Source organism: Rosa rugosa, chromosome 3 (genome assembly GCF_958449725.1).
Source record: "Rosa rugosa chromosome 3, drRosRugo1.1, whole genome shotgun sequence".
Classification (NCBI taxonomy): Eukaryota; Viridiplantae; Streptophyta; class Magnoliopsida; order Rosales; family Rosaceae; genus Rosa; species Rosa rugosa.
The window spans coordinates 41,149,922-41,172,462 of NC_084822.1; the positions used below are offsets into that span (position 1 = coordinate 41,149,922).

The 22,541-nt window shown below is 41.9% G+C and overlaps 1 protein-coding gene across 1 annotated transcript; it reads left to right on the forward strand.

Annotated features, from left to right (window-relative positions):
• Positions 1–16,632: 16,632 nt before the first annotated feature.
• LOC133738181 (bifunctional TH2 protein, mitochondrial-like) lies at positions 16,633–19,784 on the forward strand. The gene is made up of 6 exons (XM_062165642.1): positions 16,633–16,895; positions 16,997–17,105; positions 17,620–17,910; positions 18,018–18,438; positions 18,531–18,797; positions 18,938–19,784. The coding sequence occupies exons 1-6, from the start codon at positions 16,723–16,725 to the stop codon at positions 19,366–19,368; spliced, it is 1,692 nt and encodes a 563-aa protein (XP_062021626.1). The 5' UTR covers positions 16,633–16,722; the 3' UTR covers positions 19,369–19,784.
• The last annotated feature ends 2,757 nt before the right edge of the window (positions 19,785–22,541 follow it).

A 22,541-nucleotide genomic window follows, 5' to 3' on the forward strand; every position in this document is an offset into this window, starting at 1 on the left:
CTGTATGGCCAAAAAGCAAAAGCTAGGACAAGATGCTCCGGGAGCTACTTGTAATAGTACCGTAGGCGCTGGGTATTCCATGGATGCCGGGATACGACTCCGTCCATGTCCCGGATGAAAAAGGTTGCGGGGCCTACCTCTTCAATGATCTCGTAAGGGCCTGTCCAGGATGGATCCAGTCCCCGGGGCTCTGGGTAGACCTGCTTCATGACCCAGTCCCCGGGGCTCTGGGTAGACCTGCTTCATGACCCAGTCCCCCAACTTCAGTGTGCGGGATTGTACCTTGGCATCGTAGTAGCGAGCTATCCTCCGCTTGTTAGCCAAGTTATGCATGTGTGCCACATCCCTTCATTCCTCTAGTAAATCGGCATCGAGTTATAGGCCTTCCGAGTTGGTACCCGCATCGAAGTATTCGATCCGGGGACTCTGGACCTGTGTTTCAATAGGGAGTACCGCTTCTGTCCCGAAAGCCATGCAGAATGGGGTCTCTCCGGTGGCCTCTGTTGCCGTGGTCCTGATAGCCCACAACACCTCCGGGAGTTTAGCAGCCCAAAGACCCTTGGCATCGTCGAGCTTCTTTTTCAGTATCTTCTTGATGATCTTGTTGACAGCCTCGACCTGACCGTTGGTCTGGGGGTGGGCCGGGGATGCATATAGAATCCTGGTGCCCAGGTTCTCTGTGTAAGCCCTCAACTCATCATTGTCAAACTGGGTACCATTGTCCGTGATTATGGTGTCCGGGACCCCAAACCTGCAGTAGATGTTCTTCCACAGGAAATTTTTTACCTTTTCCGTGGTGATGGCGACAAGAGGTTCTGCTTCAACCCACTTTGTTTGATAGTCCACAGCGACGATGGCGTATTTGAATTGACCCACTGCTGTGGGAAGTTTACCAATCAAGTCCAAACCCCACTGACAGAACGGCCACGGTGCAAGGAGGATGGAGAGGGCAATGGGCGGTGCCCTTGGGATATTTGCATACATTTGGCACTTATGGCAAGAACTGGATATTGTTTGGGCTAGGGCCGACATGGTTGGCCAGAAATATCCTGCCCTTAGGGTCCTGTGTGCAAGAGATCGAGCTCCGGCATGGTTACCGCATACACCAGCATGTATGTCCTTCATTATTTTGTGACCTTCCTCCGGTGTTACACACTTCAGATTCGGGAAGCAGTGGCCTCTCCGGTATAATTTATCATTCATGATCGTGTATCGAGCTGACCTTAACTGTAGTCTTCTGGCCTCGATCTTATCGTCCGGTGCTAGGCCGTCGACCATGTATTTCAAAATTGGGTCCATCCATGAAGCTGTGTGATCCACCGCGAATATTTCTGACACTGCTTTGGAAGTGCTAGGTCTTTCGAGTATTTCGACCTTAGTGGCCCCATAGGTAGGACTTGGAAAAGTTGATGCAAGCTTAGCAAGGGCGTCTGCCTTGTCGTTTTCTGCCCTCGGTAACTGGGTAAAAATGTAGGAGGTAAACCTCTGAACTAATGCCCGAGCCAGAGCCTGGTAAGAGGACATGTGGGGCTCCTTTGCCTCGAAGTTACCGCTGACCTGGTTTACGACTAACTGTGAATCACTGAATATACTAAGGTGCTGCACCCCTAGTTCCCGGGCGATCTGCAGACCTGCTATGAGTGCCTCATACTCTGCGGTGTTGTTGGATGCCTTGAAGGCAAATTTGAGGGCGTACTCGTAGACTTGATCGTCCGGGCTAATTAGCAGGATACCAGCTCCGCTTGTCCTCTTGTTGGATGCGCCATCAACATATAATCGCCAAGTGCTTGGTGGAGGTGGATCCGGGGCTAGTGGTTCAGGTGATTCCCGTGATGGGTTACGGGAGGGAATTAACTCAGATATAAAATATGCCGCTGCCTGGCCCTTAATAGCTGTCCGGGGCTGGTATTTGATATCGAACTCCCCTAGCTCGATGGCCCATTTAATTAACCTGCCCGATGTCTCTGGTTTCTGCAAAACCTGCCGCAATGGGTGATTAGTGAAAACGGTGATTGAGTGTGCTTGGAAGTAATGTCTAAGCTTCCGGGCCGATACCAGGAGGGCCAGTGCTATTTTTTCAATGTCCGGGTACCTGGATTCTGCACCAGTGTACCCTTTTCCAGCGTAGTACACCGGGTACTCGCAATCTGAGTCTTTCCTAATCAGAGCTGAGCTCACAGCTGTTGAAGATGCCGCCAGATATATATAGAGCATTTCTCCTGGAACAGGTTTGTAGAGTAAAGGTACCTCTGACAAGTATGCCTTCAAGCCAAGAAAAGCAGCCTCGTGCTCAGCTGTCCAGGCTATTACCTCGACGTGCTGGGTTTTGAGCAATTTGAAGAAAGGAGTACACTTGTCCGTCAGCCTGGAGATGAATCTTGACAGAGCGGCCACCTTGCCTGTAAGAGATTGGACCTCGTTCCGGTAGGTTGGGGATACCATGTCTAATATAGCCTGCACCTTCTCCGGGTTGGCCTCAATTCCCCTGTGGCTAATGATGTACCCGAGAAACTTTCCTACCTCGACCCCGAAGACGCACTTCTGTGGGTTAAGCCGCATACCGTTGCGTAATATGATGGTGAAGACGGTTGACAAATCGGTTACGTGGTCCTCCGAAGTTAAACTTTTTACCAGCATATCGTCCACGTAAACCTCCATGATAGTACCGATAACTTCCTCAAACATGGAGTTGACAAGTCGTTGATAAGTGGCACCTGCATTCTTTAATCCGAAAGGCATGACCTGGTAACAATAGAGGCCTTTGTCTGTGGTAAAGGCAGTGTGCTCCTCGTCTGCCGGGTTCATTCGAATTTGGTTGTACCCACTGAACGCATCCATGAAGCTGAGTAACCGGTACCCAGCGGTGGAGTCGATTAATTGGTCAATTCGCGGGAGCGGGAAGCTATCCTTGGGGCACGCTCGGTTGAGGTTTGTGTAGTCCACACACATACGCCATGCTCCCGGAGATTTCTTTGGCACCATGACCACGTTGGCTAACCACCGGGGGTATGTTACTTCCCTGACAAAGTTGATGGCCATCAACTTCTTTACTTCAACCTGGATAGCCCGGTACTTATCGTGTGTGAAGGCCCTTCGCTTTTGTCTTACCGGTGCCGAATAAGGAACAATACTAAGATTGTGCGTGGCTATCTCTATTGGTATACCGGGCATGTCCTCATATGACCAGGCGAATGCAGACGTGTTAGAGCGGAAGAACGAGATCAGCCTTTCCCTGATAACCGGAGGAAGCTTAGTACCTATCTTGACAGTCCTGTCCGGGAACTGCTCTGATAGCACCACCTCTTCAACGTCCTCTACGGCACCGGGCCGTTCTTCGTCCGAATCGGTATCATCTCTGGGATCCTCGTACCTGTCTGTTAGAGGGTTAGTAACTACGGGCAACATCTCAGACTTTCCCCTGCCACGGGATACAGTCAAAGAATAGCACTTCCTCGCCGCAGCCTGATCACCCCGGATCGTAGCAATGCCGACCGGGGTTGGCACTTTCATCATCAGCATGTGACCGGCAATGAAAGTTTTCAAACGCCAAAGTGCCGGTCGACCCAGGATAGCATTATAGGACGAAACACAGTCCACAACGATGAACTCTGTTTTGATGGTTGAACAATTCGGACTTTCGCCTACCGCGATCGATAGGTAATCTGATCCAAGCGGTTGGACAATATCTCCTGAAAAGCTAATGAGGGGCTCATTATCCTGTGACAGCTTGGCTCTTCCCCTGTTCAAAGCTTTGTACGCATCGCGAAATAATACGCTAACCGAGGCCCCGGTGTCCACGAGCACCCGGGACATTATATAATGGTCCATTTGGAGCGTGATTAAGAAGGGGTCATCATGGGGCATCTTCAGGTCGGCTTCCTCCTCCTGCAGGAATGTCACCGATGTCCGCCCGGTATCACCGTCTCGCTGCGGGGCCTTGTGGAAATTGAAAACTTCCGGACGACCGAAACTAGAATTTCGCTTCTTCCTCTGGGGGGGTAACTCTTTCGGGCCCCCGCCGTGGATCGTGAAGATCTGGCCGTACACGTCCACAGCTCCTATCTCCTTAGCAGGCAGGTACCGTTGAAGCTTGCCCCTCTGGATAAGGGACTCGATAGTATTTTTTAAAGCAACGCAGAGGTTGGTATTGTGTCCGGCATCCTCATGATAAGTGCAAAACCTTCCGGTATCCTGCTGGGTAAGTTTACTCTTCGGGAACTTCCTTGGGGGTGGGCCCGGTATCTCGTCCCTACTTTCATTCCAAATAGTCTCGTATGAAGCGTTAAGGATAGTGAACACCTCATACCGGGGTGGTGGTGGTGTTCGGGGGGCCGGCTGTACTCTCGGCTCCCGGTGAGGATGAGTGTTAGGCCTGGACGAGGACTCTTTGCTTCTTTTGCTCGAGGTACGAGGTGACCTGTCATGACTATGGTCCCACTCCCTCTTTCGTGGCTCATCCCTAACCGTCGAGGCCGGGGTGTGAATCCTTAACTCTGGTCTTGGGGTGTCCCCGTACGTTTCGAATTCGGCCTGAGCGTGTCTGATGGCAGTGGCCATCAGCTCGTCGTAGTTAGCTGGAGGATTATGGTTGATCCCGTAGAGAAATTCTCCGCGTCTCAAGCCTCTCCTGAAAGCCAGCTCGGCCAGTTCCTTATTAAGGTCCCGGCACTTAGCGGTGGCCGCCTGCCATCGATTTACAAAAGACATCAAAGTTTCATTCTCTCCCTGCTGGACCTTTAACAGGCCCTTCGGTGTGTGTATCCCATCGGTGCGTAAGATGAATCGAGCTACAAACTTGTCAGCTAACTCCTTGAAATTCCCTACAGAACCGACCGGCAGTTCGTAGAACCAACTCAAGGCTTCCCCTGACAAGGTCTCCTGGAACATATTACAGCACACCTCATCCGTATACCCCTTGGCGCTTGTTTGCGATCGGAAGGCTTGTAGATGTTGGTAGGGGTCTCCAACTCCCGTGTAGTCAATCTTCAGTGGCTTCGATATATCCGCCCGAATGGCTCCTCTAACCTGTTGGGTAAAAGGGCCCGGGCGGTCCTCGTAGGTGGTCATGGCTCTCCAGGTGTCCCTGTTTTCTGTAGCCTGCACCCTTGCCTGCAGGTCATGCAAAGAGTTGCTCATTTGCATAAGTAGTGCCGTGTTTGCATCGGTTACCGGGGGGATACTCAGAACGGGCTGTGGTAGCGGTGGTGGTGGTAGATGCCTCAAGCTCTCCGGGAACAATTCTACCGGCACTTGGATTATCCGTTGACCTCCTACCGTAGAAGGTGCTGGGGCGGTGCTGGGGTCTCCTGCCGTCGGGGCAGCGTTCACGCTTGTTGCAAGTTGGGATGCTCTAGCCAAGGCCTGGGTGAGTGCCTCGTTGTGCTGGTGCCTCCTGTCCAGTGCTCGGGCCAGCGCTGTGTTTTCATCTTCCAAATCCGGTATCTGCGGGTCCAAGGATCCGAGACCATGCATTCCTCCAACACATGGCGTCTCTGCTGACGAAGTTCCCGGAGAGAATATCAGTGCCCGGGCGACACCTCTAACCTCTCCTGCCGTTCCTTCCGGCTCAGTCATGGTTCTTTCCCCTATCTGGCGCGCCAATGTTTCTGGTGGCTTTCTCCGGGTACCTCACACAGAATGCTATACCGTCTGGGGTACCGATGCACCTCCTAAATCCTGTACCAAGAACACACGCTTAGAGGGGTAAACCGTACTGGACGGTTTACACCTCTCCGATGCCTGAGTGAGAAGCTAATATAGATGTATAGTAAGTAAATAGTGGACAAAGGAGTTATTACCCGTAAAAGGTGGTTGTGCTAATGCCTTTATACTCGAGCATGGGAAAGGAGTCTCCCCAATCTTCGATGTGGGACACAGGTTGCTCCTCTGATGCCATATCAGCCCCCCTGCTGTGCAAATCGTTGGGCTGTGCTGGCCTGTCCCGGGCCCTGGGTGCCCGGGCTGGTATCCCATATGAGTCCCGCCATGGTGGGTTGTGAACCCGGCCCATGGCATAGTACCTGGGGGTACCGATGGGGCCCAGCCGATAGTGCCAAACTTAGTTGAGACTTCCCTAGTGTGTACAGTCGTGAAGGTAGGCACCACCAAAGAAATAACCAAAAAAAAAAAAGAATCAATTTTGGCAGAGAAGATTTTTGACGCATATGAAACTAGGCAAAGAATAACTTGGGGTTCTTCATCAACTACACAAAATTCTCAAATTCTGCAAAATTCCAGGATCCTAATCAAATTCAGTAATACCCAAATACTTAATTTCCCTTTCACCAAAATTGAATGAAAATTGGAGGTGGGAGTGGTCCGTTATCAATTCCTGATAGAGGAACAATTGCACAATTTCTTTCTTCTTCTTCTTTTTTGGTTTCTTCTTCCCCTAATTTGAATCATCAAGATTCAAAATCATCTTGTTCGTCCGATTCCCACAGTCGATCGTCGATCAAACACCGCCGCTGCATCTCAATCCACATTCATGCCCCGCAGATGTTTCTGGTTCCCCCCACTTCAAATCCTTCAGCAAATTGAAATTGTACACTGAGGCTTCGCCGCTCACTTCTAGTTCATCCCCGCCGCCGCCGCCGCCGCTGCAGACAACGACTTAGCCACAACCACTCTCGTTCTCTCCTCCGACCCCCTTTTATACACCATTGATCAGAAACTCAGACCCCGCCAACCCTCCACTCTCAAATCACAGCTCCAATCCCACCCCGCCATCCTCTTCGTCTTTTCTGACATGCAACACCACCTCCACACCATCCTCACCTGCAACTTCATCGGTCTAGCCGACAACTTCGACCTCTAGCCCAACTTCGATCAGAGGCAATTGTAGGCCAAAGAATTGAGAGTGAAGGCAGAGGCCGACGATGCTGACGGAGGTCCGAAAAACGAGGATGCAGAGGGTTAGGTTGCCCATTGTTGAAGAGGACGAGGATGAAGAAGAAGAGGACCATGAGGAAGAAAGAGGGTTTCGCCGGAGATCGAGAAAGAAAATGGGCACGGTGGTGGTGCTGGTTGAACTGATCGACCGGTGTGGTCTGGTGTTGGTTGCGGTGGTGTTGGCAAGGAGAGAATGAGAGAATAGAGAAACCGAAAAAGAAGAAAAGAAAAGAAAAGAAAAAGAAAGAAGGAAAAGAAAAGAAAAAGAAAGAAAGAAAAGAAAAGAAAAAAAAAAACTTTTGAGGCTAAATCGGTCTTTTTGTCTCCATTAAGTGACTCACGTGCATCGCACGTGCAAAATTTAACGGCTCCGTGACGGAAATTAGTCGTAGGTATGACGTTGATACGAAAAAATGAGTCCAGGTATCACATTGATAACTTTGTAAGTTCAGGTATCATTTTGAAAGTCCTCTAAGTGTCCAAACACCATCGGTGAATTTTTCCCTTATTATTATTAGGGCTAATTACTATTTAGTACCCTGTGGTTTGTGCCCAACATCAATTCAGTCCCTCGACTTTCAATTTCATCAAAAACACCCCTGCATTACTATATCTCGTTTAATAGGTCCTTCCGTTATCATTCCGTCAACAGCAGCCGTTAACTCGCTGACATGGCATGCCACGTCAGCTTCTGTGGGCCCATCTCTAAGGAAAAATTCCCAAATTGTCCATGCCTCCATTCTAACCCATAAATCCCATTACAGCCCTCACTGTTCACCTCTCTCTCTCTCTGCATCACGATTTCATTGAAAACTAGAAAAGGTCATGGATAACCTGGCCTCCGACGACAGCGACGGAAGGGAGAGCTTCCCAGAGGGACATGCCCTCGCCGCCGTGATCGCCGAGGGAGGTGCAGGCGCGCTGGGTTCGGTTGACGAGGCCGATCAAGCTCTCCAATCTGGCCATGGTGGGATCGAAATCAGAGTGATGGAGATCTGAGATATTCACTCTCCGACCGCTGCCGAAGTCGCACCAGCGCTGTTAGGTTCCTCGCGGTGGCGTGAAGCAGAGCCCAGTCCTCCCTTCTCTGAACTAGCAGCGACGACGGCAGGACGAAGCCCAAAAACTTCTTGGATTTTCCAGCATATTTTCCGACTCCGGCCACAGCTGGACGCTAGACTGGTGGCGGTAGCTTCATCTTGGAGAGGTGAAGAAGCTTATGGTACCTTCTTGTCCATCTGTCAACTTGGGATAGAGAATCGAAGAGGAGAAGATGTTTGAGTTTTCCGGCGAATTTCCGGAGGTGAAACCGATTTGATCGAGCCCTCCTGCTTCTCCTTGAGGGCGGTGGTGTTCAGGCTCGAGTGTGGCTGGGAATGAGAGAGAGAGATCCAAAGACTTGATCATTTTGGTATCCAAAGACTTGATATCTTTGATATAATTCTCGATTCCGGATTTGTGTTTCTTGTTTCTACTTGGTGGGTGTTTTGAATTGGAATACCCTTTTAGATTTTGCTGGGTTTTTATGTTTGTTTGAGCTTCTCTGATTCATGGTGTTAGTTTGGTGTTAATTGTGTTCTTTAATCTTACTCTATTGGAGCTTAATATTACTGGAATATGGTGAATTGGGTTTGATGGGAATTTGGTGAGGATCATGTCCCCGTCGAACCAGGCTAACCAGGTTTGATGGAAAGATTCCAGAGTGTGGAGCGAGGAGAGGCCGACGGAGGAGACGGCGGAGTGGGGTAAGTTGCGGTAGTGTCTAGCGAGGTAGTTGCAGTGAGGAGGGTGAGAAGGCAGATGGCGAAGAGAGGGGTTAGAATGGAGGCATGGACAATTTGGGAATTTTGCCTTAGAGATGGGCCCACAGGAGCTGACGTGGCATGCCATGTCAGCGAGTTAACGGCTGCTGTTGACGGAATGATAACGGAAGGACCTATTAAACGAGATATAGTAATGCATGGGTGTTTTTGATGAAATTGAAAGTCGAGGGACTGAATTGATGTTGGGCACAAACCATAGGGTACTAAACAGTAATTAGCCCTTATTATTATTTTTTTTTTAAAATAATTTTGTAAGGTTACATATGCTAATAGGACCAAGTGATTAAACAATTCAATTCAAGAGCTTTAATCCAACATTAATATGTTTCAAGGAGTAAAGTTCTGAAAGCCATCATCAACAAACTTAAAGATACTTTCCTTGAAAAAATATCCCTAGTAGCTTTATATCACTCTGTATTAACCTGCGTTCTGTCTTGTATCTGCAGCCCAAAACAACTGCTGATACTGTCCAGGAGGACCAAGAGGAGGATCCACCAGAAGTTATCTATGAAGCCCTCAAGGCGTTCTCGCTTCGGAATCCAGTGATGGTACATCGAGTCACCCCCGATGATCTAGTCCATTTCCTTGGGAAAGTGTATCCTGAGATTTATGGAAAAGATGTTTTTATTTTGCATGGCCAGGTCAAAGATTTGCTAATAATAAGACCGGTGGAATAGGTCAGCACCACACCCCAGATGTTCAAGATAACTACCTTGTGTACTATCATGACTCGAAAAAAGCAGATAGGCGATTGATCCGCCTGGAGTGTCCAGTGATGAGTATTGAGTGGGACTTGCAAAGTCAAGGAAAGCCTCTGAAATTATTTCAATATTGGACCTTGGACATATAATAGTTCCGAATAGAATCTCTTTAGAAAGAAGATCTTTTGTCTCATGGTAGCCTGCTCCGGTTCCCTTACGAAACTTTTGGAGATTGGATGCAGTTACTAATTCATGATCTGGCATGTACAGAATGAAAACTTCATTCCCGCTAGAACTACTGGTCTTAGAACCAGAAAAAAATAGGCTGACTCTTGAATTGAATCAAAAAAAATACCAATCCAAACTCAAATGTGGATTGACGCTTTTTTTTTTCAAAAAATAGGAAATCCAGATTTGATTGTCGTGTCGTTTGTTTGATTTTCTTTTAGATGGCGTCTGACCGTATGACATGGATCTTGTTGATGAGCTTGTCTCGAATAATTTCTGAAGAGAAATATGGATGTCTCATTGAGTCACTGTTATCAATTTGAGATTTTGGGTTCAAAAAGGTGTTAACATCTCGGTTGTAATACCCCGGAAATTTGTTATTATTTTTTCGAGGATTTTTTGAAATTAATTCAGTGGTTGTTGGTACTAGTACGTAGTTCGAGGATGAGGCGGAAGTATTTCGGACAAATAATTACTCGAAACGTTTTATTTTTGAGGGGTCATAGGGTTGACTTTTATTTGTTGGGTTCTCCGAAAACTTCCTTCACGAAAGTCGTAGAGTGTGTTGATACGAGTTTGTGGATATGTGGAACGCGAAAATTGGAGTTCGTATGTGGAAGTTATGGCCATTGGAAGTTTCATATTTTTTTGGAAATCACTATAAAAAGAAATTTCCGTTTCCGTTTTTGGAAATTTACTATTTTCAATTTTGGAAACTTCCATTTTCGGAAAGTTAGAAAGCTCTCTTCTCTCTCCTAAACTCTGACCGACCCGACCCGTATCCGAGTTTTCGACCCGACCGATGTTCCTTTTTCCGACAACATCTAATAGCGAGACCAACCCAGACAGCTTCGACTCCTCCTTGAGGTCTTCCCTAGCGGCGATACACCCACGGCGGTGCAGCAAGGCGGCTAAAACGAGAGCAGTTGGACCCGATCGGTTCTCCGATCTCTGACGACGGCGGGGCTTCAAACCAACCTTGTTGAGCTCGCAGCAGCCATTCTCTGTCGATCCTTGGTGGTGGTTTTGAGCAATTTTCAGTGTGGAGTTGCAACTCGAGGTGAACAGTAATTTCTAGCTTATGGCAGCGATCTAGAATGAGTTGGCTTGAACCCCAGGTATTAAAGTTTCTCTACGTACTTGGTATTCTTGACATTTTGGACGGTTGGATTGTTGTGGTTTTGAGTTTGGCCGGCGGCGGTGTGCCACCACCTGTGGCGGCGTTTGGCAGCGATTTCCTGTCATGTCAGGGACAATTTCTGGTTTTATTTATTATCTACTCGTCGATACGAGCATTTTGATATATAATACGTAATTTTTGGAGATCGTATGAATTTGTTAGGTTTTTACCGTTTTTGATTGTGTCGGTCATCGATCCATGAGGATCCGGCCTTTCGATCGACTTGTAGTTTTGTCATATCGATCATAGCAGTATTCCGGAGACATTGGGTGGTCTCGGATGAGGTTTCGTCTCGATTGGCATTACTTTCGGGTTGTAGTTCAATATGGGGATTCAAACTTTAATTTCTTTGTGATTCGTGTACTGAATCGAGGCTATACTTTCCTTAGATGCTTGACAGAGCGCGTTCTGTAAGCTATTTAGTGAAGTGAAGACGCATCGGGAATTTCGAGGTGAGTACGTAATCTCACAATGTTCATTTATGAACGGGTTTACCTTATCGTTTTGGGAGTTATTTATTTAACTACAAACTATAGTTGGTATTAGTGGCATTCCTAAGTGAATGACCACGTGTATATATATATATATATATATATATTTACGTGAAACATATATGTGTTGGTGGATTTGTTATGATGAAATCAATATTTGTGATAGGGTTCGTATTATTGTTTTTGGGGTTGACTTTTCGGAAAACAATATATTGTGAAAAGTGTGGATTTCTATTGTTTTGAAAAGTGTTGAGAATTGTTGAACATTTTTAGGTCACGGGTGACTTGTTTAAATGTGGGTCTTTGTACCGGGAGTAATTGATAGAGATTAATTATGGGGAATCTTTTATCTTAGATTCAGGTAACATTTTGGATCCAGTGCGACTTGCTTAATGTTTTTGTCTTTTACCGGGAGTAATTGATAGGGATCAATTACACGGAATCTTTTATTGTAGATTCGGGTAACATTTTGGGTCCAGTGCGACTCGTTTAATATTTTGGTATTTATACCCGGGATCCAAATACCTGAGGGTTGAGGATCGAGGATCACAAATTGTGATCAGGGGTCACGAATGTGACCATGACATGTTATCTGGAATCACGTCTTGGTCGAGTTAGTGGTTACGATCAGTTAGAGCTCTAGTGTGTCTGCCGGAATTTTAATTGTATCTTATAGGGGTAACAGTTGAGATTACTTGGAACTCATAAGTACGGGTTTGAAAGAGAGTCTCGGGAGTATTCTTTCTGTTATTGTCCATATGGGACTTTGGGTTTCATATTCATTTTGTTGTGTGATCAAATGGTATGATTTTTGTCACGGAGTGCCATATGCATCTCCTTCGGGAAAAGGAATCAATGCGTGGGTCGTTTCTCATTAATTTGAATGGGTGGTTTCTTGTGGTTGGTGTGAATTGCTTAATGATTGTTTTGAGTTACTCATACAAGCTTTGATAAGCTTATCGGGCTTGTTGTGTGGCAACCCGGTGCACTATTTGATGGTGTAGGGTTAATCATGTAGGTCAGGATCTTTAGCCATGAAGCTGAGGTAGCGTGTTTGCAGCTTTACAGTAGGAAGCCAATTTTGTGACTTTACCGTTGATAAGACTTCCGTTATGTAGTAGCTCTAAGGAGCATTTACTTATTATTTTGTTATGACAATTTAATTCGTAAACTTGTGTAATATATGACTCTAAGGAGCGAGTATCTATTGACTTTGTGGGTTCAGGGCATCAGTATGTACTTGGTTTAAAAGGAAAAAGTTTTTCAGGTATTTTGTATTGATTGATGAACAATTACACGACCCAGACCTACATATTGTTTGGTCCCAACTTTTGTGGCCTTAAGTGTTAATTTTCAGCCCAGACCCTGCTCATGGGCTGATAAAGTTCAGGCCAATAAAGCATGCGGCTTGCCTTGTATTTTTTTTTTTATTAAAATAAACAACTCATATACAATAACTAGTCTATTGTGAGTCGAACTCACGACTTCTTACTTATTACAAAATGAAAACTTATGTCACTAGACCAAATGACTCGCTTTGTATTTGACCAGTGATTTGTGAAATAATATTGACTTCTATTAAAATTGATATGATTAAGTTGACAATCGAACTCAAATTTTTTTTAAAATTTTAACCTTTTCAAATCCACCCATTAAATAAAAAATTAGTTATAATAATATAAATCGATTGACAAAAGAAATCAAATCTAAAGTTACAACTTGTAGTTCAAATGAAATTATGATACATTTAACATAGTTATTTAATATGCTCTAAATAATTATTTTATATCCAAAAAAAAAAAATTGTACTTTTCTTAGACAGGACTGAGCCGGCCCTAAACTTTACTAAAATAGGTAAGGCCTGGGCCGGCCCACACCATAGCCTATGTAAATTGGGTTGAGGTAAGCCCGCCCATTAGTTGGGGCTGGGCTTGGTCATGTCCACCGGACCTGGCTTGATTTTAGAGGCCTAATGAGGATAAGTAGTCCAAAACAAAGACACAAAAAAATATTAGGTATTCTCAAATGAGCATGATTTACAGCAATAACATATCATCAAATTTCAATTTGCACCATTTAATAGTACCATTCACGATTTTTTAAGAAATTTAGGCTTGGCTAACATTAGAAGTAATTGATAGAAAATACGTTGAAATTTTAACTTTGAAATGAAATTAGATGTAATAATATACTATCTAATGAGAGTATGTCATACCCAAATATGTGGTCGGCTACTCGGCTTTCCACTTGTTTCCCCTGAATATAAAAGATAAGTGTCTTTAAATTTTAACTTTGTTTGTTCCCTGTTTATGAGATCTTAATAGATCATAATCTTTTTAATGTGTCCTATAGATCATAATTTTTGTTGCTAAGGATGACGGCGTAGCCTACACATAATCATTCTTTCCTACTAAATTACTAGTGTCATGATCGAATGAAAGGATTAGGGGTAATGATGCTAGTATTTTATATGGGATTGGATAATTTGTTCAAGATCATGATCTCAATTCCATGATGATTTGCCACTTGTCAAAAGTTGCTAATTCTAAGAAACAAATTGTTCAATCATGTACATAGCAATCATCCCAATTTTGTGTGTCGTCTACGGCTCTAGCTAGTTTCCACTCTTCACGGCAATTCAATAATTTCTTTACAACTATTGATATAGGACAAGAAAACGATGAGATCCAACAGAAAAATAATTTGCGGAACATTTGTTATCTTTAGGACTATAGGCTTGTTTGATTCTCTTTGTTTTTCAACATGATATCAATATGAACTTTTCATGCACTGTGGATATGCATGTTTCTTCAAATTTAGGCACCGCACATATAAACTTCTCGAACATCTTCAAGACACGAATAGTCGAATACATGCAGTGACAACAATTGGGAAGTAGTTATTCAACGGGATAATTTCATCATCTTGAAAGGAAATATATATAACCAGAATACTTAAACTTTATCCTACAAAAGCAAGAAAAACGGAATACATGAGATTTTTTTTTCTTTTCTTGAGAGAGGGCAAACTTGCATCCCCCAAATTATTAAAAAGAAGAAGAGAAAACAATTATTTAGAGAGGGAAAGACATGAAACATTTTCTTAAAAAGAAAGCTGCATAGAACAACAAAACAGAACATCAAAGCAAAAACATTATACTAAAAATAAAAATTAGGAAGTCCCATAAAGGAATTTTTTACAAAAAGAAACAACGGAATTCGGAGACCAGTTCCACCAAACCATAGAAAACTTTTCCAAGTCAGAGATGAGTTAATTTGTTGGTTGTGACTTGTGAAGTTGAAACCATCTCTATCTTTTCCAAACCGTGGGAAATTTAATGGAAAAGAACAATTCAATTTTCTCTTGTGATCAAGAATCATGAGACTAAGGTCTTTCTATCGAGAACTCAGTTTTCCTTTTTTGATTAGTCAAAGTCAGCCGGAGATAGCTTCTTAGCTAGGCATGATCTCCGCGTTCAAAAGTGTTTGATGGGATTGTTTTTTTTTAGTTCAAAGAGGTAAAAGATGTCGAGTGAGCGAAAGGAGCAAAAGGAGTTGAAGTTACGAGAAAATTCATCGAACAAATTGTCTCGAAAAAAGAAAAATTAAAGAGCTATACAATTGAAAATGTTAGGAAAGTGTGACTTAGATTAGAGGGTTTGAAATCTCACAACAGAAAAGTGAAGAATCATAATACTTTTTGTATAAAAACTTCATACTCATTTCTACTTAGGTGGTAACTAATGTGAGACTCATTAATCGCTTTAGCAATGAATTTGGCTCTATTGCTAATATGAATAAGATTCCACCACGGTGTTCATTGTCCTATGAAATCATAGATCGATCTTTGCCATCACGTTGGTTTTTAGTGTTCAAGAACTATTAACTGACTTTTTCGGGTCAGCACACTCGGCCATAAAATCCAGCGGGACCCGAACCGTTAACGACTTATGAATATATATCCCATAGATATATATAGTGTAGCACAACTTAAAGGAAGAATTGGTCTAGCTCATATTATAAAGGTCCAAAATGAGTAATAGTTGTGTTCCACATTTCTCTGTTGTCACAAAGCCAGAGTTGAAAAGTTCCATGGGTTCTATTTGAAGTTCACAACCCATAATTTGCCGTAGCATTTAGTCATTTACCATATATGGTCCGGTATGTAACAGCGATGGTTCAATGAGCCCCATTAAAGCACCAGTGTGTTACACATAATTCGTATTTGACTTGCTTTGCGTATAGATCACCACCAATCTCTTCTGGCTCTTTGATTACTACTGATCCACTTTTGTGTGAAAAATGAATCTAACATGATTCTGACGACGCCTTTGGTCGAGTTACCATCTCTCTGTCTCTCTATTTATGATAAACCAAAATGTCAAGCCACCTATAATTAGGTACCACTCTAGAAAATCATATGATATCTAATTCCAAATCAAATTTTGTGGGCGGTCATTAAAATCGTCACCGAGAGAGTTTTTTTTTTTTTTTTTTTTTAACATTAAAAAGGATTGGACCCTTGATCTAGCTGTTAGAATGTTCTCACTCTTTAATTATTTGGACTAACTCAAAAGACTAATATCACCTCAGATTAGTAGTGAAATTGATCATCATAAAAACGCTTTGAATAAATTTTATACATTAGGGATTGACTGATGGTCACTGACATAGTTTATCTTTCCATAAACGATATTTCATCAAATATATTGGCCTTCCTCCTTTTGACAAAGTAATAAGGTCAAAACATTCAATTTCATTTCAGAAAAAAAAAAAAAAAAAAAGGAAGAGGAAAGTATTGGTGTCAAATTTCATACGGTAAATGTGACTCGTGTCATTACAACCCCATTATAACTCTTCTCAATTGCTCGAAATCTGCTACATATGTATTATTTATATATTATATTATTGTAGATTGTAAAATTTTGAATAACACTTTGAGGTCGAAACTTAGACCAACGATTTAAGTACACGAGTTAAAACTCAGTAAAATCTCAAAAGGAAAACTATAAATGATAGTACAAGCATGAAAACAAGCGCCTATTTTGCGGCAATCCTAGTCAAACACTACGAAAACAAAAAACCAAAAAACAAAAAACATGAAATTATTTTAAATTATAATAAATGACGTAAGCGATGAAAAGGCACGGAGAAGACGGGATTGCCAAGCTGTTGACTAACGGCGGCTTAATGGAGACTACTGGACCCGAACCAAAACCCCTAAATATTTTCTCCCGCAATTTTGGACATTTTCGGACCCATCATGGACCCCTATAAATACCCCCAACCAAAAATTCACAACAATCCAATTCACCAAACTCTCTCTCCCTTTTTCTCTATCATACTCATACTCAGTCCAAATCAAAATTCAAAGAATCACAGAGAGAGAGAGAGAGAGAGAGAGAGACCATGGTGGACGAAGCAGGCCTCGCTCGTCGGCTCTGGATCAAGTTCAAAGACGACTCCGTCTTCGCTCTCTACACTCCCTTCTTCGTCGGCCTCGCCTCCGCCACTCTCGACTCTCACACCTTCCGCCATTTCGTCGCTCAGGACCTCCATTTCCTCAAAGCCTTTGCTCAAGCGTAAGCAGCTTTTCGATCAAATTCGTTTCAAGCTTGTCGTTTCTTGCTCTACTCGTCGATCACTGAATCTTTGATTTTCCGGTTTTTTTTTTTTTTTTCAGGTACGAATTGGCGGAGGATTGCGCCGACGACGACGACGACAAGGCCGGCATACGCGCTTTGAGGAAGCGCGTTCTCCAGAGGCTTCAATTGCACGATAAACTAATCCGAGTAATTAATCAATCTTTAATTGGAAATTCTTGTTGACTTGTGTTTGTTCGTTTGGTTAATGTGATGCAATGTATTCTAATTAACTGGTTATGTGCTTGCTAAGCTAAGAATTTGTGGACTAAGTTGAAGAATGTTGGACTATCGAATCCGTAATTAGTGGAGTTTTGGTGTTTATGTGATGTAATTATGCAAGAATAGTTGCAGGAATGATGACGTTTATCATTTTATATGTAATTATTGAGGTCACTGGTACTATTGGACTCATAGCCATCATATTCATTGCCATATTGGATGAGTAATTATGTTGTACTGTTGTTATCTTTTTGGTTTTTTTAACCGAAAGAAGAATGATGATCTTGAATTCTTGATCATTTATTCTAGAAGCAGGAATAGTATTTAGACATATGCCATTACTATTCACAAGAGTTTCACTTTGCTTGTTGTAATGTCCTGTTTCTTTTAGCTTCAATTTGTATTCTTGTTAGTTATATAGTTGGATGAACACGATGTGCAGGATTGGGGAATTGAAGTCCCAGATGAGGGTGTTTCTAATGATGCAGCAACCAAATACACAGATTTCTTGCTTGCAACAGCATCAGGGAAAGTTGAAGGAGGAAGAGTTCCGGGTAAAATTGCTACACCATTTGAAAAGACAAAACTTGCTGCTTATACACTTGCTGCTGTGGCTCCTTTTATGAGACTCTATGCGTATATTAGCAATGAGATTCAGGGTATTCTGGATCCTGATGATAATAGTCACATCTATAGAAGGTGGATAGACAGTTTCTCGTCTAAAGATTTTGAGGTATGGATGGATGTCTAATTCTGAATGTGTATTATTTCTTCTTATAACTTTTTGTTTTAAGTTTCTGTTCTGACATGAATATTTTTTATTCATTACTCTGGATTCAGGCAACAGCTCTACAAAATGAAGAGATGCTAGATAAACTTAGTGTCTCTTTGACTGGAGAGGAGCTTGAGATTTTAGAGAAGCTATATCATCAAGCTATGAAACTTGAAGTAGATTTCATCATTAATAGCGGACTGCCAATTCCTCAGAAAGATGTAGTCCCTTTGTCTCGGGTGCATGACTTTACCGACTGCCATCTTACCATACTTTGCGACTTTGACTTGGCATGCACTACTTTCGATTCCTCTGCCATATTAGCAGAGATTGCCATCAGAACAGTACCAAAGGCTGAAACTTATGGATCTGAAACCCAACTTGTCCGGTTGTCTTCAGCAGACTTAAAGAGCACATGGGATATTCTTTCCACCCAATATACAGAAGAGTTTGAAAAATGTGTAGAAACCATCGTGACCAGCAAGAAAGGTTTGTTCACTAATTGATATTAGAAATGTATTTTGATTTATGTCTTCATAGGTAACATGGCATGAAAAGATTGTGTTCCTAAAATTTTTCAGTGCAAGGATTCCATTATGAAGATCTATGCAGTGCCCTTGAACAACTTGCGGAGTTTGAGAGACAGGCAAATGAAAGGGTGGTTCAGTCAGGAGTGCTAAAGGGTTTAAATCTAGATGATATAAAACGGGCTGGCCAGGCTCTTATTCTTCAGGATGGTTGTAGAAGCTTCTTTCAGAAGATTGTGAAATATGAAAACCTTAAAAGCGATGTTCATGTACTTTCATACTGCTGGTGTAGTGACCTCATTGTATCAGCTTTTTCTTCAGGTATTACTACCTGGAAGATGCATTTCTGCTTGCACTTATTTCATTTAAGAGCTATCATTTCATTGTTAATGCAATTTGGCCCTCTTAGGTTCAAATTTCAATCAAATATCATGAAATTCATTTTGGTTTCCATTGCGCAGGAGATCTAAATGCCTTGAGTGTACACTCAAACGAATTGGCTTATGATGAATCGGTTACCACTGGGGAAATTATTAAGAAATTGGAGTCTCCAATGGAAAAGCTTCAAGCTTTCACTGGCATCCTAAAGGGTCCCTGCAGGAGTAGTGAAGACGAGCACAAGCAATTGACAGTTTACATTGGAGGATCAGTTGGTGACTTTCTTTGCCTCCTTCAAGCAGATATTGGTATTGTAATCGGCTCAAGTTCATGCCTAAGGAGACTAGGTGATCATTTTGGTGTTTCTTTTGTCCCATTGTTCTCTGGCTTGGTGAAGAGGCAGAGACAACTTGCTGCCGATGAAGAAGGTTCCTCTCAATGGAAGCCACTGTCTGGCACTCTGTATACAGTCTCTAGCTGGGCCGAAATACATGCATTCATTTTAGGTACATAAGCACCTCCCCCTCTTAATCTTTTCTTATTGTTAAAACATACCCAAAGAGAAATTCGTGGTAGTAGCTAGACTATATGTAGACAGTTGGTGGCCAAGTTTTAATTTCAGTGCCACCGGCCATACATTTTTCGTTTCTCCTTAGTAACTGCCAGAGAAAAACCATAAAATCTCAGTAGCATCACATTGAGAGTTGGTGTCGAGAAAGATCTCACTGGAAACTTTCTGACAGGAGAGAGAAAGAGAAGAAGAGTAGTAGTATGAATTTGTTTGTCTATAAATTTTGTATATCACAGATTCTCTATTCTTTTTACCCACATCATTGCTTCTGATGATATATCTTCCAGAAGCGTTTCGGAAATTATTGGGTATACTTTGTGATTTTGTGGATCATATTATATACTGTTGCATTGATTCAACTTTGCTTTTTCCTCGAGAAAGATTATGAAATACAGATACATTACTTTTATCAAAATTATTTGAAAGAAGGAAGATGGTACCTTAAGTTTGTCTGGCATTTGATCTTGGGCTTGTTGTTGGACTGTTGTGGGTCTTTCTTAGGCTAAGAGTGTCCAAATATATCAACCAAGAAAGATTAATCATCATTATTATAACAGGAGAACTGGAGTATATTAGTTTTGTGGAAGGTTTAAAATTTTGATTCGAATTTCCAGTGTTGATTGAAAGTTTGATAAACATCGTTCAGTATTGGTAAATTAAACACTAATCTCGAAGATATTTTCAATTTCGGTTATATCTATATCTATACTATTATTAAGAGAAGAGGCTTTGTTAGCCAAAATTAAATTTTTTTGACAGAAATGACCCTAAAACATTAAAATACTTTGAGAATTAATTAAATCACAAGGGCCATTATGACAATTATAAATTATATTTTTATTAACAAAAATAAACAAAATAAATCCCACAAATTCCACTTTTCTCTTCCACCAGCCTCTCTCTGCAATAACTGTTTTCATCCATTGTCTTTTTTTTTCTGAAAAGAAAAATACTTACACATGCTCTGCATGTGTAGAGAAATGCTAGTTATTATTAAGAGAAGAGGGTTTGTTAGCCAAGATCTAGAATTTTGATAGAAAATATCATAGAAGATTAATAAACTTTGAGAATTAATTAAATTAAAAGCATAATTAAGACATTTATAAAATATATTTTTATTAAAAAAATAAACAAAAAAAGTATCCACAATCCACTTTTCTCTCTCCATTATTTTTTCTCGTGAAGAAATGCTGGTATCAATAAGGTCAGTTATGAAAAATTTTGTCGAAATTAAGATAATTAGAAGAAATTTGAACCCTTGCTTTTGGTATATATCTCGTTAACCAAAAAACTAAAAATCTTAAGAAAAGGTGCAACCATCTGGCGGTTTCACCGTCATTCGATTGGTTCGATACTCGCCAAATCAAAGCAATGATTCTCAACCTTAAGAACAAGGCAATGATTGTGAACCCATCAACTGAAGCATCAAAATACTGTTTTCCCTTAATCCAGAACCAGGAGGAGGAAAACACTGGTTTAGACTTATAGAGTCAAAGACCCAAAGGCCATGAACTGGCATAGTAGGTCTAGCTTAGTGCTAAGCACTAGGATTTCAATCCAGATTAGTGTACCTAATCAAATCAAAAATGGGTCCCAGAAACGCATGGGACCCCAACTCATGCATGTGCCACACGTGTAGCAGACACCAGCACCAGTGATCTTTACCATCATGAAAGGTTGGCTTTGGTGTGCTTCAGCATAAAGCCATGTGAAAGCACGTAAGCACCCATAACCCTTCTTCTTCTTCCTTCCCTCCCAAATTTAGGGTTCAATTTACAGATCCAATTGAATTAATTCACACCCCTAAAATCCCTTAATCCTCAGCATTTAGCCAACTCTTTGTTCTTCTTCTTCTTCTCTCTCCAATAATAGGGTGGAGGCACTTCCCAGGGAAGCTGCTTTTTCACATGGCCTCCCTCCCCATCTGGTTCTTAATTTAGCAGAATAGTACAGCCATTGTTATAAACTATAGTGCCACTATGTGACATTATCAATTATTTTAAATTGGACCAGGTCTACATGTGCATGTGAAACTAGGCAGATTATGAACAAAGGGAGCCAGGGGGGAAAGGAAAAACAAAGAATTTAATCTGATGCAGAAATGGTAGTTGGTGGCCTGACCTCTGAGATCACCATTCATAATGTGCACATAACTTTCTTTCATTTCCTCCTCCTCCTTGAATCTGATCCTCCCCTTTTGTACGGTGTTTTCTCTTTTCAGTTCAATCACCTGGGGGCACCACATTTTCTCCCATTAAATTAAGTCGCATCATATTTGTCCACATATTTTCCTTCTTTCTTAAGCAAGAATGCACGCACAGAAAAACAAAAATAATTTTGCTTCTAAAAACCATTGAATCATTTTCAAAAATCATTTTCCAATTGAATCATTTTGCAGATTCCTTCTTTTAAGACGTCTCATTGTAGTCTAAAAAAAAAAATCATATCAATAATTATCTAGTCGATCAATTAATTATCACTATTTTTATTTCAATTTCATACAAATGAATATCTTGTAGATATTATATAGACTAATAACCGAACATATCTTGATATGATTGATTTTTTGTTAAAACTACGTACAAAAAGCGAAGATGAATGCTTTTGATTTTTTGAATTACCCTCCACTTGATATTCAAATATAAGGGTATATTTAGACTGGGGACACTAACACGGACATAGGAAACCTACCCTGCAAATTAACATATAGGTATGGCCCCCAGTCAAATGTGTGTTTTTAAAATTGGATCAGAGTTTTTTGTCTTTGTTTTAATGTTTTGGTTCACCCTGTAACATGCTAAGATTCCCTCATATCAATCATGAGGAATAATTGACATGTTCATCGAATTATCGAGTCTAATTAACCATATAACCTAGTAGATAATGGGTACTATGAACTGGCGGTGCTTTTATATTGTTTCATCCACAAACTGGAAAAACGAAACTTCAAAAAGTACTCTGCAGTACATAAAATTTAGAAACTTAACAAACTAGCTAGTAGCTAGTAACAACCATCATTTGGGTTTGATGTTACCGTATACACACGTTTTGTACTTCTTCTTTTAATTGATTCAATCATGAAACCCAAATCTTTGTCATACTTAGAAGTTACCCTT